Raw genomic sequence first — 19,852 nt, forward strand, 5'->3', positions numbered from 1 at the left:
GCCCCATACAGAATAATGGACCCCATATAATGCTCCATACAGAATAATGGACCCCATATAATGCTCCATACAGAATAATGGGCCCCATATAATGCCCCATACAGAATAATGGACCCCATATAATGCAAAATACAGAATAATGGGCCCTATATAATGCTCCATACAGAATAATGGGCCCTATATAATGCTCCATACAGAATGATGGGCCCCATATAATGCCCCATACAGAATAATGGACCCCATATAATGCCCCATACAGAATAATGGGCCCCATATAATGCTCCATACAGAATAATGGGCCCCATATAATGCTCCATACAGAATAATGGGCCCCATATAATGCCCCATACAGAATAATGGGCCCCATATAATGCTCCATACAGAATAATGGGCCCCATATAATGCTCCATACAGAATAATGGACCCCATATAATGCCCCATACAGAATAATGAGCCCCATATAATGCCCCATACAGAATAATGGGCCCCATATAATGCCCCATACAGAATAATGGGCCCCATATAATGCTCCATACAGAATAATGGACCCCATATAATGCCCCATACAGAATAATGGGCCCCATATAATGCTCCATACAGAATAATGGGCCCTATATATTGCTCCATACAGAATAATGGGCCCCACATAATGCCCCATACAGAATAATGGGCCCCATATAATGCTCCATACAGAATAATGGGCCCCATATAATGCCCCATACAGAATAATGGGCCCCATATAATGCCCCATACAGAATAATGGGCCCCATATAATGCCCCATACAGAATAATGGGCCCCATATAATGCCCCATACAGAATAATGGGCCCCATATAATGCCCCATACAGAATAATGGGCCCCATATAATGCTCCATACAGAATAATGGGCCCCATATAATGCCCCATACAGAATAATGGGCCCCATACAGAGCTCCATACAGTATAATGAGCCCCATATAATGCCCAATACAGAATAATGGGCCTCATATAATGCTCCATACAGAATAATGGGTCGCATATAACACTCCGTACAGTATAATGGACCCCATATAACACTCCATACAGAATAATGGGCCCCATATAATGCTCCATACAGTATAATAGGCCCCATATAATGCTCCATACAGAATAATGGACCCAATATAACACCCCATACTGTATAATGGGCCCCATATAACACTCCATACAGAATAGTGGACCCCATATAATGCTCCATACAGATTAGTGGGCCCCATATAATGTTCCATGCATAAAAAAATAATCTAATACTTACTACCTCTCCCTCTCCCCCCACTGTTGCGGTCTTCTCAGCATTTTCTGACTCCCTGCACTGCGTCAAAAGACGCGGAAGAGGCTGGGACTGTGGAGAAAGAGGAACAGGTAATTATGGAGGAGGCCTGATGCCAGCGCTCCCCTGAGCTGAAGGACGCACATCCAGTTGGCGTTTGCACTGGTGTTGGTACTCGGCGGACCCCTCATCTGCATGGCCCCTCGGGGTCGTGACCTCTGTGACTGCGATCATCATGCCCCTGGACGGGCTCAGAGAACAGCGCGCTCCCCTGCTGGTGCGCTATCAAGAATTGACAGCGGCTTTTGACAGGTTAACAGCCGCAGGTGGAGCGGAGGCCGATGATGGCTGATTAGTACAGCCATCATCTACGGCACCAAGGTGGGCCAGGCTTGTGCGCCATAGGGAGCCGACATGTGACGCACAGTCCCTCAGTCAGCGCCACATAGCGCACAGCTCGCAGGGACAGGACACATTCGTGCTACAAAGTCCATATTAGTTTTATCCAGTGATATATATACATTGGACGCGTTCGGTATTGCGGTAACGGTGCTGCCCTGGAGAATCACATCGCGTATCATTATTATCGCAGTGTTTAGCTTCAACATTTCCCCCCATATTCTAATACATCGTATAGTAGAATAAGCGGAGGATGGTGAATCACACAAGAACCATGAATCGTAAAAGAAAAAAAATGTCTGACTCCTGGAAAAGGGGGAGAAAAAAAAATAACTAAAGCACAAAAAACAAAATTGTCAGCAGCAGGAAGGGGTTAATCTAGGCACAAGTGATGTTAGGGCTACTCTGAGCGAGAACTGTGACACGTGACCTGTCTGCTGTACTGCGGGTAAGGGGCGCCCTCTGGTGGCGGAAGTGAGAATCCCGGAACCTTACACGCCGCGTTGCTGTTTCCGGGAGGGAAGGTTTTGTTGTTCGGACTGGAGTACATGTGTGCGGCTGATATTGTGGGTGAATGTCACAGTGACTGCAGGAGCCGGTGCGGGGATGGCGGGGAGCTGTGCGCTGCGGACTCTGCGGGGCAGACGTAAGTGGAGGGTCCCGAACGATGAACGGCCGGGGCGGGGGACTATAGATCCCAGCAAGCACTGAGATGTGCTTCTTGTCTATAGCCTGGGATGGAGCTGCGGGCAGCATTCATTGTTGTGCCAGCTATTCAAATGATTGGAAATGTTCCCTTTAACGTCTTAAAGGGATTTTCTTATGGCATTTTAGTTTATCTTTTGGCTCCCTCAGGGTATTACTGGCTGTCAGTGTGTATTATCGTGTGCTTCCGACCACCCTGTGATAGTGAGCGCTAGCCCCTCCCACTGTAACCGCCTAGCCACACCTCCCAACTTTTGAGGAACGGAAAGAGGGACAAAGTTAGCGGCACGCGCAGCAGTAAATGTTAAGCAACACCTCTGACCACACCCATTTCACAACTAGTCACGCCCATTTAGCACTTCTGATCTCAATGTTTCGTAAACAATAATTATAAACAAAAAAATATGGCCACACAGTGCTCCATACTGTATAATGGCCACACATGACGCTCCATACTGTATAATGGCCACACATGACGCTCCATACTGTATAATGGCCACACAGTGCTCCATACTGTATAATGACCACACATGACGCTCCATACTGTATAATGGCCACACATGACGCTCCATACTGTATAATGGCCACACAGTGCTCCATACTGTATAATGGCCACACATGACGCTCCATACTGTATAATGGCCACACATGACGCTCCATACTGTATAATGGCCACACATGACGCTCCATACTGTATAATGGCCACACATGACGCTCCATACTGTATAATGGCCACACATGACGCTCCATACTGTATAATGGCCACACATGACGCTCCATACTGTATAATGGCCACACATGACGCTCCATACTGTATAATGGCCACACATGACGCTCCATACTGTATAATGGCCACACAGTGCTCCATACTGTATAATGGCCACACATGATGCTCCATACTGTATAATGGCCACACATGACGCTCCATACTGTATAATGGCCACACATGACGCTCCATACTGTATAATGGCCACACATGACGCTCCATACTGTATAATGGCCACACATGACGCTCCATACTGTATAATGGCCACACATGATGCTCCATACTGTATAATGGCCACACATGACGCTCCATACTGTATAATGGCCACACATGACGCTCCATACTGTATAATGGCCACACATGACGCTCCATACTGTATAATGGCCACACATGACGCTCCATACTGTATAATGGCCACACAGTGCTCCATACTGTATAATGGCCACACATGACGCTCCATACTGTATAATGGCCACACATGACGCTCCATACTGTATAATGACCGCACATGATGCTCCATACTGTATAATGGCCACACATGATGCTCCATACTGTATAATGGCCACACATGACGCTCCATACTGTATAATGGCCACACAGTGCTCCATACTGTATAATGACCACACAGTGCTCCATACTGTATAATGACCGCACATGATGCTCAATACTGTATAATGGCCACACATGACGCTCCATACTGTATAATGGCCACACATGATGCTCCATACTGTATAATGGCAACACATGATGCTCCATCTATATATATAATTGTCTAAGGGTTTTTCCGTCTGTCTGTCTGTCTGTCCTGGAAATCCCGCGTCTCTGATTGGTCGAGGCCTGCCAGGCCTCGACCAATCAGCAACGGGCACAGCGACGATGATGTCATAATGGTTGCCATGGTGACGATGATGTCATAAAGGCATAGTCTGCCGCGAATTCTGGAATCATCATTGTCCATATACCACGGGGACATGCATATTCTAGAATACCCGATGCGTTAGAATCGGGCCACAATCTAGTACTGTATAATGACCACACATGATGCTCCATACTGTATAATGGCCGCACATGACGCTCCATACTGTATAATGGCCACACAGTGCTCCATACTGTATAATGACCACACATGATGCTCCATACTGTATAATGGCCACACATGACGCTCCATACTGTATAATGGTTACACAGTGCTCCATACTGTATAATGGTTACACAGTGCTCCATACTGTATAATGACCACACATGATGCTCCATACTGTATAATGGCCACACATGACGCTCCATACTGTATAATGGTTACACAGTGCTCCATACTGTATAATGGTTACACAGTGCTCCATACTGTATAATGACCACACATGATGCTCCATACTGTATAATGGCCACACATGATGCTCCATTACTGTATAATGGTTACACAGTGCTCCATACTGTATAATGGTTACACAGTGCTCCATACTGTATAATGGCCACACATGATGCTCCATACTGTATAATAACCACACATGATGCTCCATCTATATATATAATTGTCTAAGGGTTTTTTCCGTCTGTCTGTCTGTCTGTCTGTCTGTCTGTCTGTCCTGGAAATGCCACGTCTGTGATTGGTCGAGGCCTATCAGCGACGAGCACAGTATTGACGTAGAAATCCCGCGCCTCTGATTGGCCGAGGCCGCCAGGCCTCGACCAATCAGCGACGGGCACAGCGACGATGATGTCATAATGGTTGCCATGGCGACGATCATGTGATAAAGGTTGCCTCGGCCAATCAGCAACGGGCACAGTCTGCCGCGAATTCGCCTCGACCAATCAGCGATGGGCACAGTATCGACGTAGATGTCATAATGGTTGCCATGACGACGATGTCATAAAGGTTGCCTCGACCAATCAGCGACGGGCACAGTCTGCCGTGAATTCTGGAATGATCATTGTCCATATACTTCGGGGACATGCATATTCTAGAATACCCGATGCGTTAGAATTGGGCCACAATCTAGTACTGTATAATGGCCACACATGATGCTCCATACTGTATAATGGCCACACATGATGCTCCATACTGTATAATGGCCGCACATGATGCTCCATACTGTATAATGGCCGCACATGATGCTCCATACTGTATAATGGCCACACAGTGCTCCATACTGTATAATGCCGACACATGATGCTGCATACTGTATAATGACCGCACATGATGCTCCATACTGTATAATGGCCGCACATGATGCTCCATACTGTATAATGGCCGCACATGATGCTCCATACTATATAATGGCCGCACATGATGCTCCATACTATATAATGGCCACACATGATGCTCCATACTGTGTAATGGCCCCAAATGATGCTGCATACAGTGTACTGGCTCCACGTGATGCTCCATACTGTATAATGGCCCCTAATGATGTTGCTTACAGTGTACTGGCCCCACATGATGCTCCATACTGTATGATGCTCCATACTGTGTAATGGCCACACATGATGCTGCATACTGTATAATGGCCCCAGATGATGCTGCATACACTGTACTGGCCCCACGTGATGCTCCATACTGTATAATGGCCCCAAATGATGCTGCGTACAGTGTACTGGCCCCACGTGATGCTCCATACTGTATAATGGCCACACATGACGCTCCATACTGTATAATGGCCCCAAATGATGCTGGGTACAGTATAATGGGCCCACATTATGCTCCATACTGTATAATAGCCCCACATGATGCTTCGTACTGTATAATGGCCACACATGATGCTCCTTACTGTATAATGGCTCCATATGATGCTCCATCTATATATATAATTGTCTAAGGGTTTTTCCGTCTGTCTGTCTGTCTGTCCTGGAAATCCCTCGACCAATCAGCGACGGGCACAGTGACGATGATGTCATAAAGGACGTAGACCTCTCGCGTCTCGGCCTCGACCAATCAGCAACGGGCACAGCGACGATGATGTCATAAAGGACTTAGAAATCCCACATTTCTGATTCAGCAACGGGCACAGTATCGACGTAGATGTCATAATGGGTGCCATGGCGATGATGATGTCATAAAGGACGTAGACATCCTGCGTCTCTGATTGGTCGAGGCCTGGCGGCCTCGACCAATCAATCAGCAACGGGCACAGCGACGATGATGTCATAATGGTTGCCATGGCGACGATGATGTCATAAAGGTTGCCTCGATCAATCAGCGACGGGCACAGTCTGCCGCGAATTCTGGAATCATCATTGTCCATATACTACGGGGACATGCATATTCTAGAATACCCGATGCGTTAGAATCAGGCTACAATCTAGTACTGTATAATGGCCACATTATGCTCCATACTGTATAATGGCCCCACATGATGCTCCATACTGTATAATGGCCACACAGTGCCCCATACTGTATAATGGCCGCACATAATGCTCCATACTGTATAATGGCCACATTATGCTCCATACTGTATAATGGCCCCACATGATGCTGCGTACAGTATAATGTCCCCACACAATGCTGGGTACAGTATAATGGCCACACATGGTTACCCCCACCCCTATCATTGCCTTCTCCATCACTACACACACACCTTTCACCATGCACCCTCGCAGCAGCCGGCAGCTTCCACTCCAACGGCGCTGAATGGTGTCATCCAGCTCACGTCTCTGCAGCTGTGATACGCCCTGATAAAGACCTCTCCGTGTCTCCTGTGCCAGTCAGTGTCAGAGCGAGGAGCAATATCTGCTCCGATCCGACTCAGCCAGTGTCTGCTCCGTACACCTCGTACACACACGGCTCCACTCCATACACATTGCACACGCTGCTCCGCTCCGTATACCTTGTACACACATGGCTCTGCTCCGCACACCTCGTACACACGTGGCTCCGCTCCGTACACACACGACTCCGCTCCATACACCTCGTACACACACGGCTCCACTCCATACACATTGCACACGCTGCTCCGCTCCGCACACCTCGTACACACGTGGCTCCGCTCCGTACACACACGACTCCGCTCCATACACCTTTCACACGCTGCTCCGATCCATACATCTCGTACACACACGGCTCTGCTACATCCACACTGTAAACACCTCCTGATCTCACACTTACGCTTACCCTCGTCCGGCGCCATGGCAACCAGCAGAGTCCTGTACACGGAGGTCCTCCCGATCATGTGACCCCCTGACTCCTCCCATCCTGTGACCTCATCACAGGTCTTGTGCGCACAGAGCAGCCAATATGTGGTGTGCTGCTCTGCGGGTGCAGGGTCTCAGGGAGCTGAACGGTGATATTACATACCTCCCAACCAGTGCGGGACAACTAATGTCCCGCCCGGGATCATGGGGCTGACTGTCAAAATCAGGACAGTCCCACTGGATCCGGGACGGTTGGGAGGTATGGCTTAGCTGCCGCCGTCCTCATTGTCCGCACCGGGGATCGCACCGGAAGGACCCGCGACCTCTACGGCACCTGCTGGGAAGATGTTAAAGGGTTATTCCTAAAATAGCAAGTTATCCAGTATCCATTCATAGGAGATGGTCCGACCCCCGGCGATCCACAAAGCACGGCTCCGCTAACCTGTGCACCTCTTCTATCATTAGAGAGAACTGAGTCCAGATATTTCCAGGGGTGCGGACGCTCTGCAGGGCTCTGTTCTCTGGATTTGTCTGGGGTCCTATGGAATAATCTGCTGTGTTACAGGTCTGTATTTCTGTATTTCTGTGTTTTAGGATTCTACTCAGTGGCCACAGCCAGTAAACTTTCCACAGCCGAGATTTCCCGGCGAAGGTTCGAGCTGTACGACAAGGAGAAGGAGAGGCAGTTATCTCTGTATCCTCGCACTGAGAAGATCGAGGTGAAGCATGTGGGGAGGACAGATCCAGCCACCGTGTTTGTGATGAACAAAGGCCTGTCCACGCCATTCAACTGCGCCATGCGTGAGTAACCCTGTGCGGCGGATGCCGTGCATGACTAACCCTGTGCGGCGGATGCTGTGTGTGAGTAACCCTGTGCGGCGGATGCCGTGCATGACTAACCCTGTGCGGCGGATGCCGTGCATGACTAACCCTGTGCGGCGGATGCTGTGTGTGAGTAACCCTGTGCGGCGGATGCTGTGCGTGAGTAGCTCTGTGCGGCGGATGCCGTGCATGACTAACCCTGTGCGGCGGATGCTGTGTGTGAGTAACCCTGTGCGGCGGATGCTGTGTGTGAGTAACCCTGTGCGGCGGATGCTGTGTGTGAGTAACCCTGTGCGGCGGATGCTGTGCGTGAGTAACCCTGTGCGGCGGATGCCGTGCATGACTAACCCTGTGCGGCGGATGCTGTGTGTGAGTAACCCTGTGCGGCGGATGCTGTGCGTGAGTAACCCTGTGCGGCGGATGCCGTGCATGACTAACCCTGTGCGGCAGATGCTGTGTGTGAGTAACCCTGTGCGGCGGATGCCGTGCATGACTAACCCTGTGCGGCGGATGCTGTGTGTGAGTAACCCTGTGCGGCGGATGCCGTGCATGACTAACCCTGTGCGGCGGATGCTGTGTGTGAGTAACCCTGTGCGGCGGATGCCGTGCGTGAGTAGCCCTGTGCGGCGGATGCCGTGCGTGAGTGGCCCTGTGCGGCGGATGCCGTGTGTGAGTTACCCTGTGCGGCGGATGCCGTGCATGACTAACCCTGTGCGGCGGATGCTGTGTGTGAGTAACCCTGTGCGGCGGATGCCGTGCATGACTAACCCTGTGCGGCGGATGCTGTGTGTGAGTAACCCTGTGCGGCGGATGCCGTGTGTGAGTAACCCTGTGCGGCGGATGCCGTGCATGACTAACCCTGTGCGGCGGATGCCGTGCATGACTAACCCTGTGCGGCGGATGCCGTGCATGACTAACCCTGTGCGGCGGATGCTGTGTGTGAGTAACCCTGTGCGGCGGATGCTGTGTGTGAGTAACCCTGTGCGGCGGATGCCGTGCGTGAGTAGTCCTGTGCGGCGGATGCTGTGTGTGAGTAACCCTGTGTGGCGGATGCCGTGTGTGAGTAACCCTGTGCGGCGGATGCCGTGCATGACTAACCCTGTGCGGCGGATGCCGTGCATGACTAACCCTGTGCGGCGGATGCCGTGCATGACTAACCCTGTGCGGCGGATGCTGTGTGTGAGTAACCCTGTGCGGCGGATGCCGTGCGTGAGTAGCCCTGTGCGGTGGATGCTGTGTGTGAGTAACCCTGTGCGGCGGATGCCGTGCGTGAGTAGCCCTGTGCGGCGGATGCTGTGTGTGAGTAACCCTGTGCGGCGGATGCCGTGCGTGAGTAGCCCTGTGCGGCGGATGCCGTGCGTGAGTAGCCCTGTGGGGCAGATGCCAATTGCTCCATGTTGGGGTGAAAACTTCTGTACTTTTCGATCACCTGGACATCATTTGCTCCACTCTGTGTTACAAAGGGTTAACGAGTGTGCTCAGATAAGGTGTTATCTGAGCATGCCTGTGTGCTAATAGGGTATCTTCGTGCGTGCTCGAATACTATGTTTGAGTCGCTGCGTCTGTCAGCTGCAGCACATGCAGGGACAGCCTGTTTGTTAGACAATCCCTGCATGTGACCTGCAGCCACGGGGTCTCGAGTATAGTATTCGAGCACACCGAAAATACTCTATGTAACACACGAGCATGATCGCTCATCACTAATCCACATCTATTCTCTTTACAAAGATGGCCAGGCTTCAGCCTGAAGTATGCTATCACTCTGTGTGACTGCAGACTTGGGCTGTCATATGACGCTCGCTGTGTAATACCACTCCGACCAGCGTCTTAGCAGCAGCAGTCAGTACTAACTCCAAATGCCGCTGTCTCACCACTTATATGCCGTTATTAATCTCTAATAGCGGCATTTAAAGTGAACCTGTTATTTCCCCAAATTCTAACTTGCAGATATAGGGTTAATATGCAGATTAATGGTGTTCTAAAATCATGCAGGTGCTGCAATGAAAGTTTGGCTACCATGAGGTAATGAACTTCATTCCTCCTGCGTCCTCAGCGTGTGTTCAGTCACCGTTCACTATACAGTGAGTGGCGGCTGTAATCACAGCCTGACACATTGACTGACTGACTGACAGCTCAGCGGTGCATAAGTACAGAGCCGGCTGTCAGTCGGTGCCGGGGTTACAACTGTCATTCACTATGTACTGAGCAGGCCCTGAAGCCGCGTCTGCACGTCTCTATGACTGAAAGCCACAAGCTGCGGGAGGAATAAAGCTCACTTCTTCTCGGTTACCTTGCTTTCAGTGCGGGGGTCGAGCAGCTTTAGAACGCAATTAATATGGAGGTTAAACCAATATCTGCAGGTTAATATTGATTGAGGACATGACAGGCTCCCTTTTAAGGGGATGTCTGGTGAAAGCAATTTATCAGCTATCTACAGGATAAGGGGTAACTTACTGATCATTGGGGAATCCATCCCCTGAGACCTGCACTGATTGGCCCAATGGGCACTTAGATCCACTTTAGAATGGAGGAGTAGTGCATGTCCAGAAGGAGGCAAGTGCAGCATTTCGTAGCCCCAGTGGTAAAATGATTCAACTCCTACTGTAGACGTTGGAATGAAAAAAGATCTATTATTTATTTTTTAAAGTTCTAAATTTTATTTTTTTAACATGTAAAATCTTTAATAGCTTGCCATGGCTGCAATCTTTCTGTCCAGAAGAATTGTGTGACTGGGCCATTTGTAAAAGCAGAATGAACACCAAAATAAATTAATAAAAAAAAAAAAATTATTGAGAGTATTTGGTAAAGATCCACTTGTTTGTGTTGTGAGAACTGAACCACCTGTCGGTAGTGATCCAGGAACTGTTAGTGGTGAGAACGGACCGCCTGTCGGTAGTGATCCGGGTGGTGTTAGTGGTGAGAACTGAACCACCTGTCGGTAGTGATCCAGGAACTGTTAGTGGTGAGAACGGACCGCCTGTCGGTAGTGATCCAGTTAGTGTTAGTGGTGAGAACTGAACCACCTGTCGGTAGTGATCCAGGAACTGTTAGTGGTGAGAACGGACCGCCTGTCGGTAGTGATCCAGTTAGTGTTAGTGGTGAGAACGGACCACCTGTCGGTAGTGATCCGGGTGGTGTTAGTGGTGAGAACGGACCGCCTGTCGGTAGTGATCCAGTTAGTGTTAGTGGTGAGAACGGACCGCCTGTCGGTAGTGATCCAGGAACTGTTAGTGGTGAGAACGCACCGCCTGTCGGTAGTGATCCAGTTAGTGTTAGTGGTGAGAACGGACCGCCTGTCGGTAGTGATCCGGGTGGTGTTAGTGGTGAGAACGGACCGCCTGTCGGTAGTGATCCAGGAACTGTTAGTGGTGAGAACGGACCGCCTGTTGGTAGTGATCCGGGTGGTGTAAATGTTGAGAACGGACCGCCTGTTGGTGGCGTGGGGTGACTGCACATCAGTGGCCGTCCTGGTGATATTTAGAGGAGAGTGCCCATGTACAGGCATGGAGATGGCAGTGGTAGTTACCAATATTCCTTCCCGACGCCACATCCGGCAATCAGACTGGTTCTCTGGATCGTCGTCCCATCACTTAGAGCCCATAACCTGTAATATATTTATCAACAGAAGCATCGCCCATACCATCATGTGCAGAGTCCTAGTCCGGCCGCTCATCGCTAATGATTAAGGCTAAGTGCACACGTTGCAGAATTGCAGCGGAAATTTCCACGTCAATTCCGCAACTCCCTGCCGCGGGTATAAAGCATGCAGAATTGGCATGCGTATTCCCGCTAAACACTAGCGTTTTACAAGCGTAATTAGAGAATGCTAGCGTTTTCCAAGTGATCTGTAGCATCGCTTGGAAAATTGATTGACAGGTTGGTATCAGACACTTGTCAGACATAGTAAAAGAATAAAAACTGAAAATGTAGGCCCCTTAAAAAATAGTGAGGAAAGAATGGTTGTAGATGACGAGGAAAAAGCTAACATATTAAACACCTTCTTCTCCACGGTATTCACAGTGGAAAATGAAATGCTAGGTGAAATCCCAAGAAACAATGAAAACCCTATATTAAGGGTCACCAATCTAACCAAGAAGAGGTGCGAAACCGGCTAAATAAGATTAAAATAGATAAATCTCCGGGTCCGGATGGCATACACCCACGAGTACTAAGAGAACTAAGTAATGTAATAGATAAACCATTATTTCTTATTTTTAGGGACTCTATAGCGACGGGGTCTGTTCCGCAGGACTGGCGCATAGCAAATGTGGTGCCAATATTCAAAAAGGGCTCTAAAAGTGAACCTGGAAATTTTAGGCCAGTAAGTCTAACCTCTATTGTTGGTAAAATATTTGAAGGGTTTCTGAGGGATGTTATTCTGGATTATCTCAATGAGAATAACTGTTTAACTCCATATCAGCATGGGTTTATGAGAAATCGCTCCTGTCAAACCAATCTAATCAGTTTTTATGAAGAGGTAAGCTATAGGCTGGACCACGGTGAGTCATTGGACGTGGTATATCTCGATTTTTCCAAAGCGTTTGATACCGTGCCGCACAAGAGGTTGGTACACAAAATGAGAATGCTTGGTCTGGGGGAAAATGTGTGTAAATGGGTTAGTAACTGGCTTAGTGATAGAAAGCAGAGGGTGGTTATAAATGGTATAGTCTCTAACTGGGTCGCTGTGACCAGTGGGGTACCGCAGGGGTCAGTATTGGGACCTGTTCTCTTCAACATATTCATTAATGATCTGGTAGAAGGTTTACACAGTAAAATATCGATATTTGCAGATGATACAAAACTATGTAAAGCAGTTAATACAAGAGAAGATAGTATTCTGCTACAGATGGATCTGGATAAGTTGGAAACTTGGGCTGAAAGGTGGCAGATGAGGTTTAACAATGATAAATGTAAGGTTATACACATGGGAAGAGGGAATCAATATCACCATTACACACTGAACGGGAAACCACTGGGTAAATCTGACAGGGAGAAGGACTTGGGGATCCTAGTTAATGATAAACTTACCTGGAGCAGCCAGTGCCAGGCAGCAGCTGCCAAGGCAAACAGGATCATGGGGTGCATTAAAAGAGGTCTGGATACACATGATGAGAGCATTATACTGCCTCTGTACAAATCCCTAGTTAGACCGCACATGGAGTACTGTGTCCAGTTTTGGGCACCGGTGCTCAGGAAGGATATAATGGAACTAGAGAGAGTACAAAGGAGGGCAACAAAATTAATAAAGGGGATGGGAGAACTACAATACCCAGATAGATTAGCGAAATTAGGATTATTTAGTCTAGAAAAAAGACGACTGAGGGGCGATCTAATAACCATGTATAAGTATATAAGGGGACAATACAAATATCTCGCTGAGGATCTGTTTATACCAAGGAAGGTGACAGGCACAAGGGGGCATTCTTTGCGTCTGGAGGAGAGAAGGTTTTTCCACCAACATAGAAGAGGATTCTTTACTGTTAGGGCAGTGAGAATCTGGAATTGCTTGCCTGAGGAGGTGGTGATGGCGAACTCAGTCGAGGGGTTCAAGAGAGGCCTGGATGTCTTCCTGGAGCAGAACAATATTGTATCATACAATTATTAGGTTCTGTAGAAGGACGTAGATCTGGGGATTTATTATGATGGAATATAGGCTGAACTGGATGGACAAATGTCTTTTTTCGGCCTTACTAACTATGTTACTATGTTACTATGTAAGTCTGACCAACTTTTTACTATAGATGCTTCCTATGCAGCATCAATAGTAAAAGATCTAATGTTAAATATAATAAAAAAATAAAAAAAATCATGATATTCTCACCTTCCGGCGGCCCCCGCAGCGTTCCCGCTTTTCGCGATGCTCCAGTCCCAATAATGCATTGCAGTTATGACCCCAGATGACGTAGCGGTCTCGTGAGACCACTACATCATCACAGGTGATTGCCGCAAAGCATCACTGGCAACGGGAGCATCACGAGGAGCGGGAACGCTGCGGGGGCCGCCGGAAGGTGAGAGTATCACGATTTATTATTTTAATTCTTTTTTTAACAATTATATGGTTCCCAGGGCCTGGAGGAGAGACTCCTCTCCTCCACCCTGGGTGCCAACCGCACATGATCCGCTTACTTCCCGCATGGTGGGCATAGCCACATGAGGAAAGTAAGCGGATCAATGCATTCCTATGTGTGTGGAATCCCCGCGATTCCGCACCAAGAATGAACATGCTGCGTTTTTTTTTCCGGAATGCGATTGCGCAGCGGAAAAAAACACAACATGTGCACAAAAATTGCGGATTGCATTCTAGATGCTTAATGGATGCGTTTTTTTCACGGTTTTATCGAGTTTTTATAGCGAAAAACCGCGAAAAATCCTGAACGTGTGCACACAGCCTTAACCTTTCCTCTAGAGGCAGAGGATGCCCTCTTGTCACAAGCCTTGGTGTAAAAGGGCTCACATATTGGCCAATCTATACACTGAGTACCTTCTTTTTACCGTAATTTTCCTACAGCAATTTTGCAGTTCCATTTTTTCCAGTGTTCCGTATGTACACGTGTAGCATTCACCCATTTTCTATGGCAGTAATGCAGTTCCGACACTCTAAATATAATATTCTTCTTATTTCAGAGTGCAGCTACAGTGGGGCAAAAAAGTATTTAGTCAGTCAGCAATAGTGCAAGTTCCACCACTTAAAAATATGATAGGCGTCTGTAATTTACATCATAGGTAGACCTCAACTATGGGAGACAAACTGAGAAAAAAAAATCCAGAAAATCACATTGTCTGTTTTTTTATAATTTTATTTGCATATTATGGTGGAAAATAAGTATTTGGTCAGAAACAAAATTTCATCTCAATACTTTGTAATATATCCTTTGTTGGCAATGACAGAGGTCAAACGTTTTCTGTAAGTCTTCACAAGGTTGCCACACACTGTTGTTGGTATGTTGGCCCATTCCTCCATGCAGATCTCCTCTAGAGCAGTGATGTTTTTGGCTTTTCGCTTGGCAACACGGACTTTCAACTTCCTCCAAAGGTTTTCTATAGGGTTGAGATCTGGAGACTGGCTAGGCCACTCCAGGACCTTGAAATGCTTCTTACGAAGCCACTCCTTCGTTGCCCTGGCGGTGTGCTTTGGATCATTGTCATGTTGAAAGACCCAGCCACGTTTCATCTTCAATGCCCTTGCTGATGGAAGGAGGTTTGCACTCAAAATCCCACGATACATGGCCCCATTCATTCTTTCATGTACCCGGATCAGTCGTCCTGGCCCCTTTGCAGAGAAACAGCCCCAAAGCATGATGTTTCCACCACCATGCTTTACAGTAGGTATGGTGTTTGATGGATGCAACTCAGTATTCTTTTTCCTCCAAACACAACAAGTTGTGTTTCTACCAAACAGTTCCAGTTTGGTTTCATCAGACCATAGGACATTCTCCCAAAACTCCTCTGGATCATCCAAATGCTCTCTAGCAAACTTCAGACGGGCCCGGACATGTACTGGCTTAAGCAGTGGGACATGTCTGGCACTGCAGGATCTGAGTCCATGGTGGAGTAGTGTGTTACTTATGGTAGGCCTTGTTACATTGGTCCCAGCTCTCTGCAGTTCATTCACTAGGTCCCCCCGCGTGGTTCTGGGATTTTTGCTCACCGTTCTTGTGATCATTCTGACCCCACGGGGTGGGATTTTGCGTGGAGCCCCAGATCGAGGGAGATTATCAGTGGTCTTGTATGTCTTCCATTTTCTAATTATTGCTCCCACTGTTGATTTCTTCACTCCAAGCTGGTTGGCTATTGCAGATTCAGTCTTCCCAGCCTGGTGCAGGGCTACAATTTTGTTTCTGGTGTCCTTTGACAGCTCTTTGGTCTTCACCATAGTGGAGTTTGGAGTCAGACTGTTTGAGGGTGTGCACAGGTGTCTTTTTATACTGATAACAAGTTTAAACAGGAGCCATTACTACAGGTAATGAGTGGAGGAAAGAGGAGACTCTTAAAGAAGAAGTTACAGGTCTGTGAGAGCCAGAAATCTTGATTGTTTGTTTCTGACCAAATACTTATTTTCCACCATAATATGCAAAAAAAATTATAAAAAAACAGACAATGTGATTTTCTGGATTTTTTTTTCTCAGTTTGTCTCCCATAGTTGAGGTCTACCTATGATGTAAATTACAGACGCCTCTCATCTTTTTAAGGGGTGGAACTTGCACTATTGCTGACTGACTAAATACTTTTTTGCCCCACTGTATATCTTCTCTTAGCATTATTGTCTTCGCTGGCTCCTGTACTCTCTCGCATGGATGTGCTGGTCAGTTTGTCTGTTTGGTGTAGAAGATCTCCCATCATATATCTGTGCTCCGTTATCAGGTCGCCCCTTCAACCACCTTTTTTTGCGAACTGAATAACCCCAAGATTAATGTATCTCGGACCAGTCATTTGCTGACACGTCGCAACTTTCTGATTATTGTGGATCCTTCTGTCTGGACCCTGAGAAAGAAGAGTTTGCAGTGGTTCATCCCACTCCCTGTGGTGCAGAGCTGAGATCCCTCTTTCTCTGGATTGCGGGGTCCCAACAGTCAGACCCCACTGATGATATAAGGATGGCACGGCGTAGCCATCACACTATGGGACGGAAAAACCCTTTTAATTGCTGTGGTGCCCCATGCTCCATTTGTGGGTTGACTTCTGATCTCTATTCAGATATTTCAAGATTTCCTCTTTTGATTCTTCCCGAGATTTTGGCAGAAGCGGCCGACACCGATCATCCTAAATGGTGAACCCCTCGGCTCTGCAGTTTTGTGCCTAATAGGATGGACGCACTCTCCTGACATGTCTGTAAACGCTGGCACTCCCCATGATATAATGGCTGGCACTCCCCATGGTATAATGGCTGGCACTCCCCATGACTTAATGGCTGGCTCTCCCCATGATATATAATCGCTGGCACTCCCCATGATTTAATCGCTGGCACTCCCCATGATATAATGGCTGGCACTCCCCATAGTATAATGGCTGGCACTCCCCATGGTATAATGGCTGGCACTCCCCATGGTATAATGGCTGGCACTCCCCATGATATAATGGCTGGCACTCCCCATAGTATAATGGCTGGCACTCCCCATGACTTAATGGCTGGCACTCCCCATGATATATAGGCGCTGGCACTCCCCATGATATAAGCGCTGGCACTCCCCATGGTATAATGGCTGGCACTCCCCATGATATAATGGCTGGCACTCCCCATGGTATAATGGCTGGCACTCCCCATGATATAATGGCTGGCACTCCCCATGATATAATGGCTGGCACTCCCCATGGTATAATGGCTGGCACTCCCCATGATATAATCGCTGGCACGCCCCATTATATAATCGCTGGTACTCCCCATTATATAATCGCTGGCGCTCCCCATGATAGAAGCGCTGGGGCTCCCCATGGTAGAAGCGCTGGGGCTCCCCATGGTAGAAGCGCTGGGGCTCCCCATGGTAGAAGCGCTGGGGCTCCCCATGGTAGAAGCGCTGGGGCTCCCCATGGTAGAAGCGCTGGGGCTCCCCATGGTAGAAGCGCTGGGGCTCCCCATGGTAGAAGCGCTGGGGCTCCCCATGGTAGAAGCGCTGGGGCTCCCCATGGTAGAAGCGCTGGGGCTCCCCATGGTAGAAGCGCTGGGGCTCCCCATGGTAGAAGCGCTGGGGCTCCCCATGGTAGAAGCGCTGGGGCTCCCCATGGTAGAAGCGCTGGGGCTCCCCATGGTAGAAGCGCTGGGGCTCCCCATGGTAGAAGCGCTGGGGCTCCCCATGGTAGAAGCGCTGGGGCTCCCCATGGTAGAAGCGCTGGGGCTCCCCATGGTAGAAGCGCTGGGGCTCCCCATGGTAGAAGCGCTGGGGCTCCCCATGGTAGAAGCGCTGGGGCTCCCCATGGTAGAAGCGCTGGGGCTCCCCATGGTAGAAGCGCTGGGGCTCCCCATGGTAGAAGCGCTGGGGCTCCCCATGGTAGAAGCGCTGGGGCTCCCCATGGTAGAAGCGCTGGGGCTCCCCATGGTAGAAGCGCTGGGGCTCCCCATGGTAGAAGCGCTGGGGCTCCCCATGGTAGAAGCGCTGGGGCTCCCCATGGTAGAAGCGCTGGGGCTCCCCATGGTAGAAGCGCTGGGGCTCCCCATGGTAGAAGCGCTGGGGCTCCCCATGATATAATACTGCTCTTCTGTTGCCCCTTACTATTACTCCTGGGCAATCTGATATTCCCCTCCTCATCAGTACGGTGTGCTCCTACAAAGTCCCACACTGACAGCACTGTGCAGACAGGGACACACCGTCCTGAGGATGGGAACATCCCATCGCTCCCGTATTTAAAGGGGAATCCAATGTTGACACTCGTTCCTACATTTGTTGCTCTCGTGTGATTCTGAAGCCCACCCGCCTGTAGCTAATGCACTCGTATGGATGGACGTATAGGGATTCAGTCCTAATTACATGTCCTAAAGTCTGTCTCCATGGTAACAGACTACGTACAACGCTTGTGCAGTCTGGCTGTGTCGTCGTTGCTCTTTTGTGACTTGATTGGTGAAGTGGCTCGTCGTTCAGGTTGTCTGCAGTATGTCGCGGTGCATGGTCGGCTGTAGAGCCTGTAGCCCTGGCCTAACTCTTCCCCTGCAGCTGTCCACCCCCTGTCCTTTCTGCTATACATCCCTCTTATTTAAATGCCTCATGGCACTCTGTGTCACTCTAATACCCCTTCCCAAAATATTTGGCTCTGCTTCTTTCCCATGCAATAAATGTCTAAAAGATGCATTGTTATTATGTGGGGTGCTGTGGACTGCACGATCACCAGTTGGAATACAGCGATGGCCGCATCACTACTCCATTCATTGTCTATGGGACTGACTGAGTGCTCTGCACTCAGCCATCTCCAGCAGTCCCATAGAGAATGAATGGAGCTCTGTTCCGACTGGGCATTTGAGCTCCGCTCTCAGGATCAGGGGGTAGACCGGCTCTCATTGATCAGATACATGCGGCTCCTGGTATTCCCTGCAGCTTTGCTGGAGAGAGTTTAGCAGAGCGCTCAACATTCTCCATCAGTCCCATAGACAATGAATGTTGTTCTGATCCGACCATCACTTTATCCAAAGTGGACTTTTCAGAGTCCTGTTGATCGGATCATTGGGAGTCAAATTGGTCGGACCCCCCAGGTCAGAAAGTTTTCACCTATTCTGTGGATTTATGATAACTTTCAATGCTGGATATAACCCGTACGTGTGATATGTAAATAGGACTAATAATTGGGACTGTGCCAAAATAAAAGACAAAAAAAAAAAAAAAAAAAAAAAATAAAACTAAAATAAAACCATATTTGCGAATTCCTGTGCTGCTGATGTGCAGACCATGCGCGTATGTCAGATACAGGCCGCAGCGTTGTATGAGACCATTGGGGCCAGTCGTCTGTAGCTGCAGCTTCATGTGCCATGGGCAGCACCTCAGCACTGAATAATGGTGGGAAGATGGCAATTGGGCTCACCGACAATTTAGCTACATTTTTTTTTTTTTCCGTTTAGAGTTTTTTTTCCCAATTTCATAACATTTTTTTTCTCCACAAATAGGCACTAAACCTACCGTAAATCATTCCCAGATTGGCCACTGGAGGGAGCACTTGTTCCACAATTCGGTATAGGCAGCGCCTGTGCGCACAGATACGCCGCGTTCTGCTGAAGTGTTTATAGGGAACGATCACCAGACGGCATCATACAGACTGTGTGCATTACT

The 19,852-nt window shown here is 48.6% G+C and overlaps 1 protein-coding gene across 2 annotated transcripts in view; it reads left to right on the plus strand.

Annotated features, from left to right (window-relative positions):
• Positions 1-2,201: 2,201 nt before the first annotated feature.
• Positions 2,202-19,852, plus strand: part of MRPL39 (mitochondrial ribosomal protein L39) — a 121,694-nt gene continuing 104,043 nt past the window's right edge. For both annotated transcript variants that reach the window (XR_011319761.1, XM_069760879.1), the window contains exons 1-2: positions 2,202-2,333; positions 7,878-8,084. Coding sequence is in view for 1 of the 2 variants with exons in the window: in XM_069760879.1 (XP_069616980.1) it covers positions 2,294-2,333; positions 7,878-8,084 (247 nt within the window). In the remaining variant the exon portion in view is untranslated. The remainder of the gene's footprint in view (positions 2,334-7,877; positions 8,085-19,852) is intronic.

This window comes from Ranitomeya imitator, chromosome 3 (genome assembly GCF_032444005.1).
Source record: "Ranitomeya imitator isolate aRanImi1 chromosome 3, aRanImi1.pri, whole genome shotgun sequence".
In the NCBI taxonomy this organism is placed as follows: Eukaryota; Metazoa; Chordata; class Amphibia; order Anura; family Dendrobatidae; genus Ranitomeya; species Ranitomeya imitator.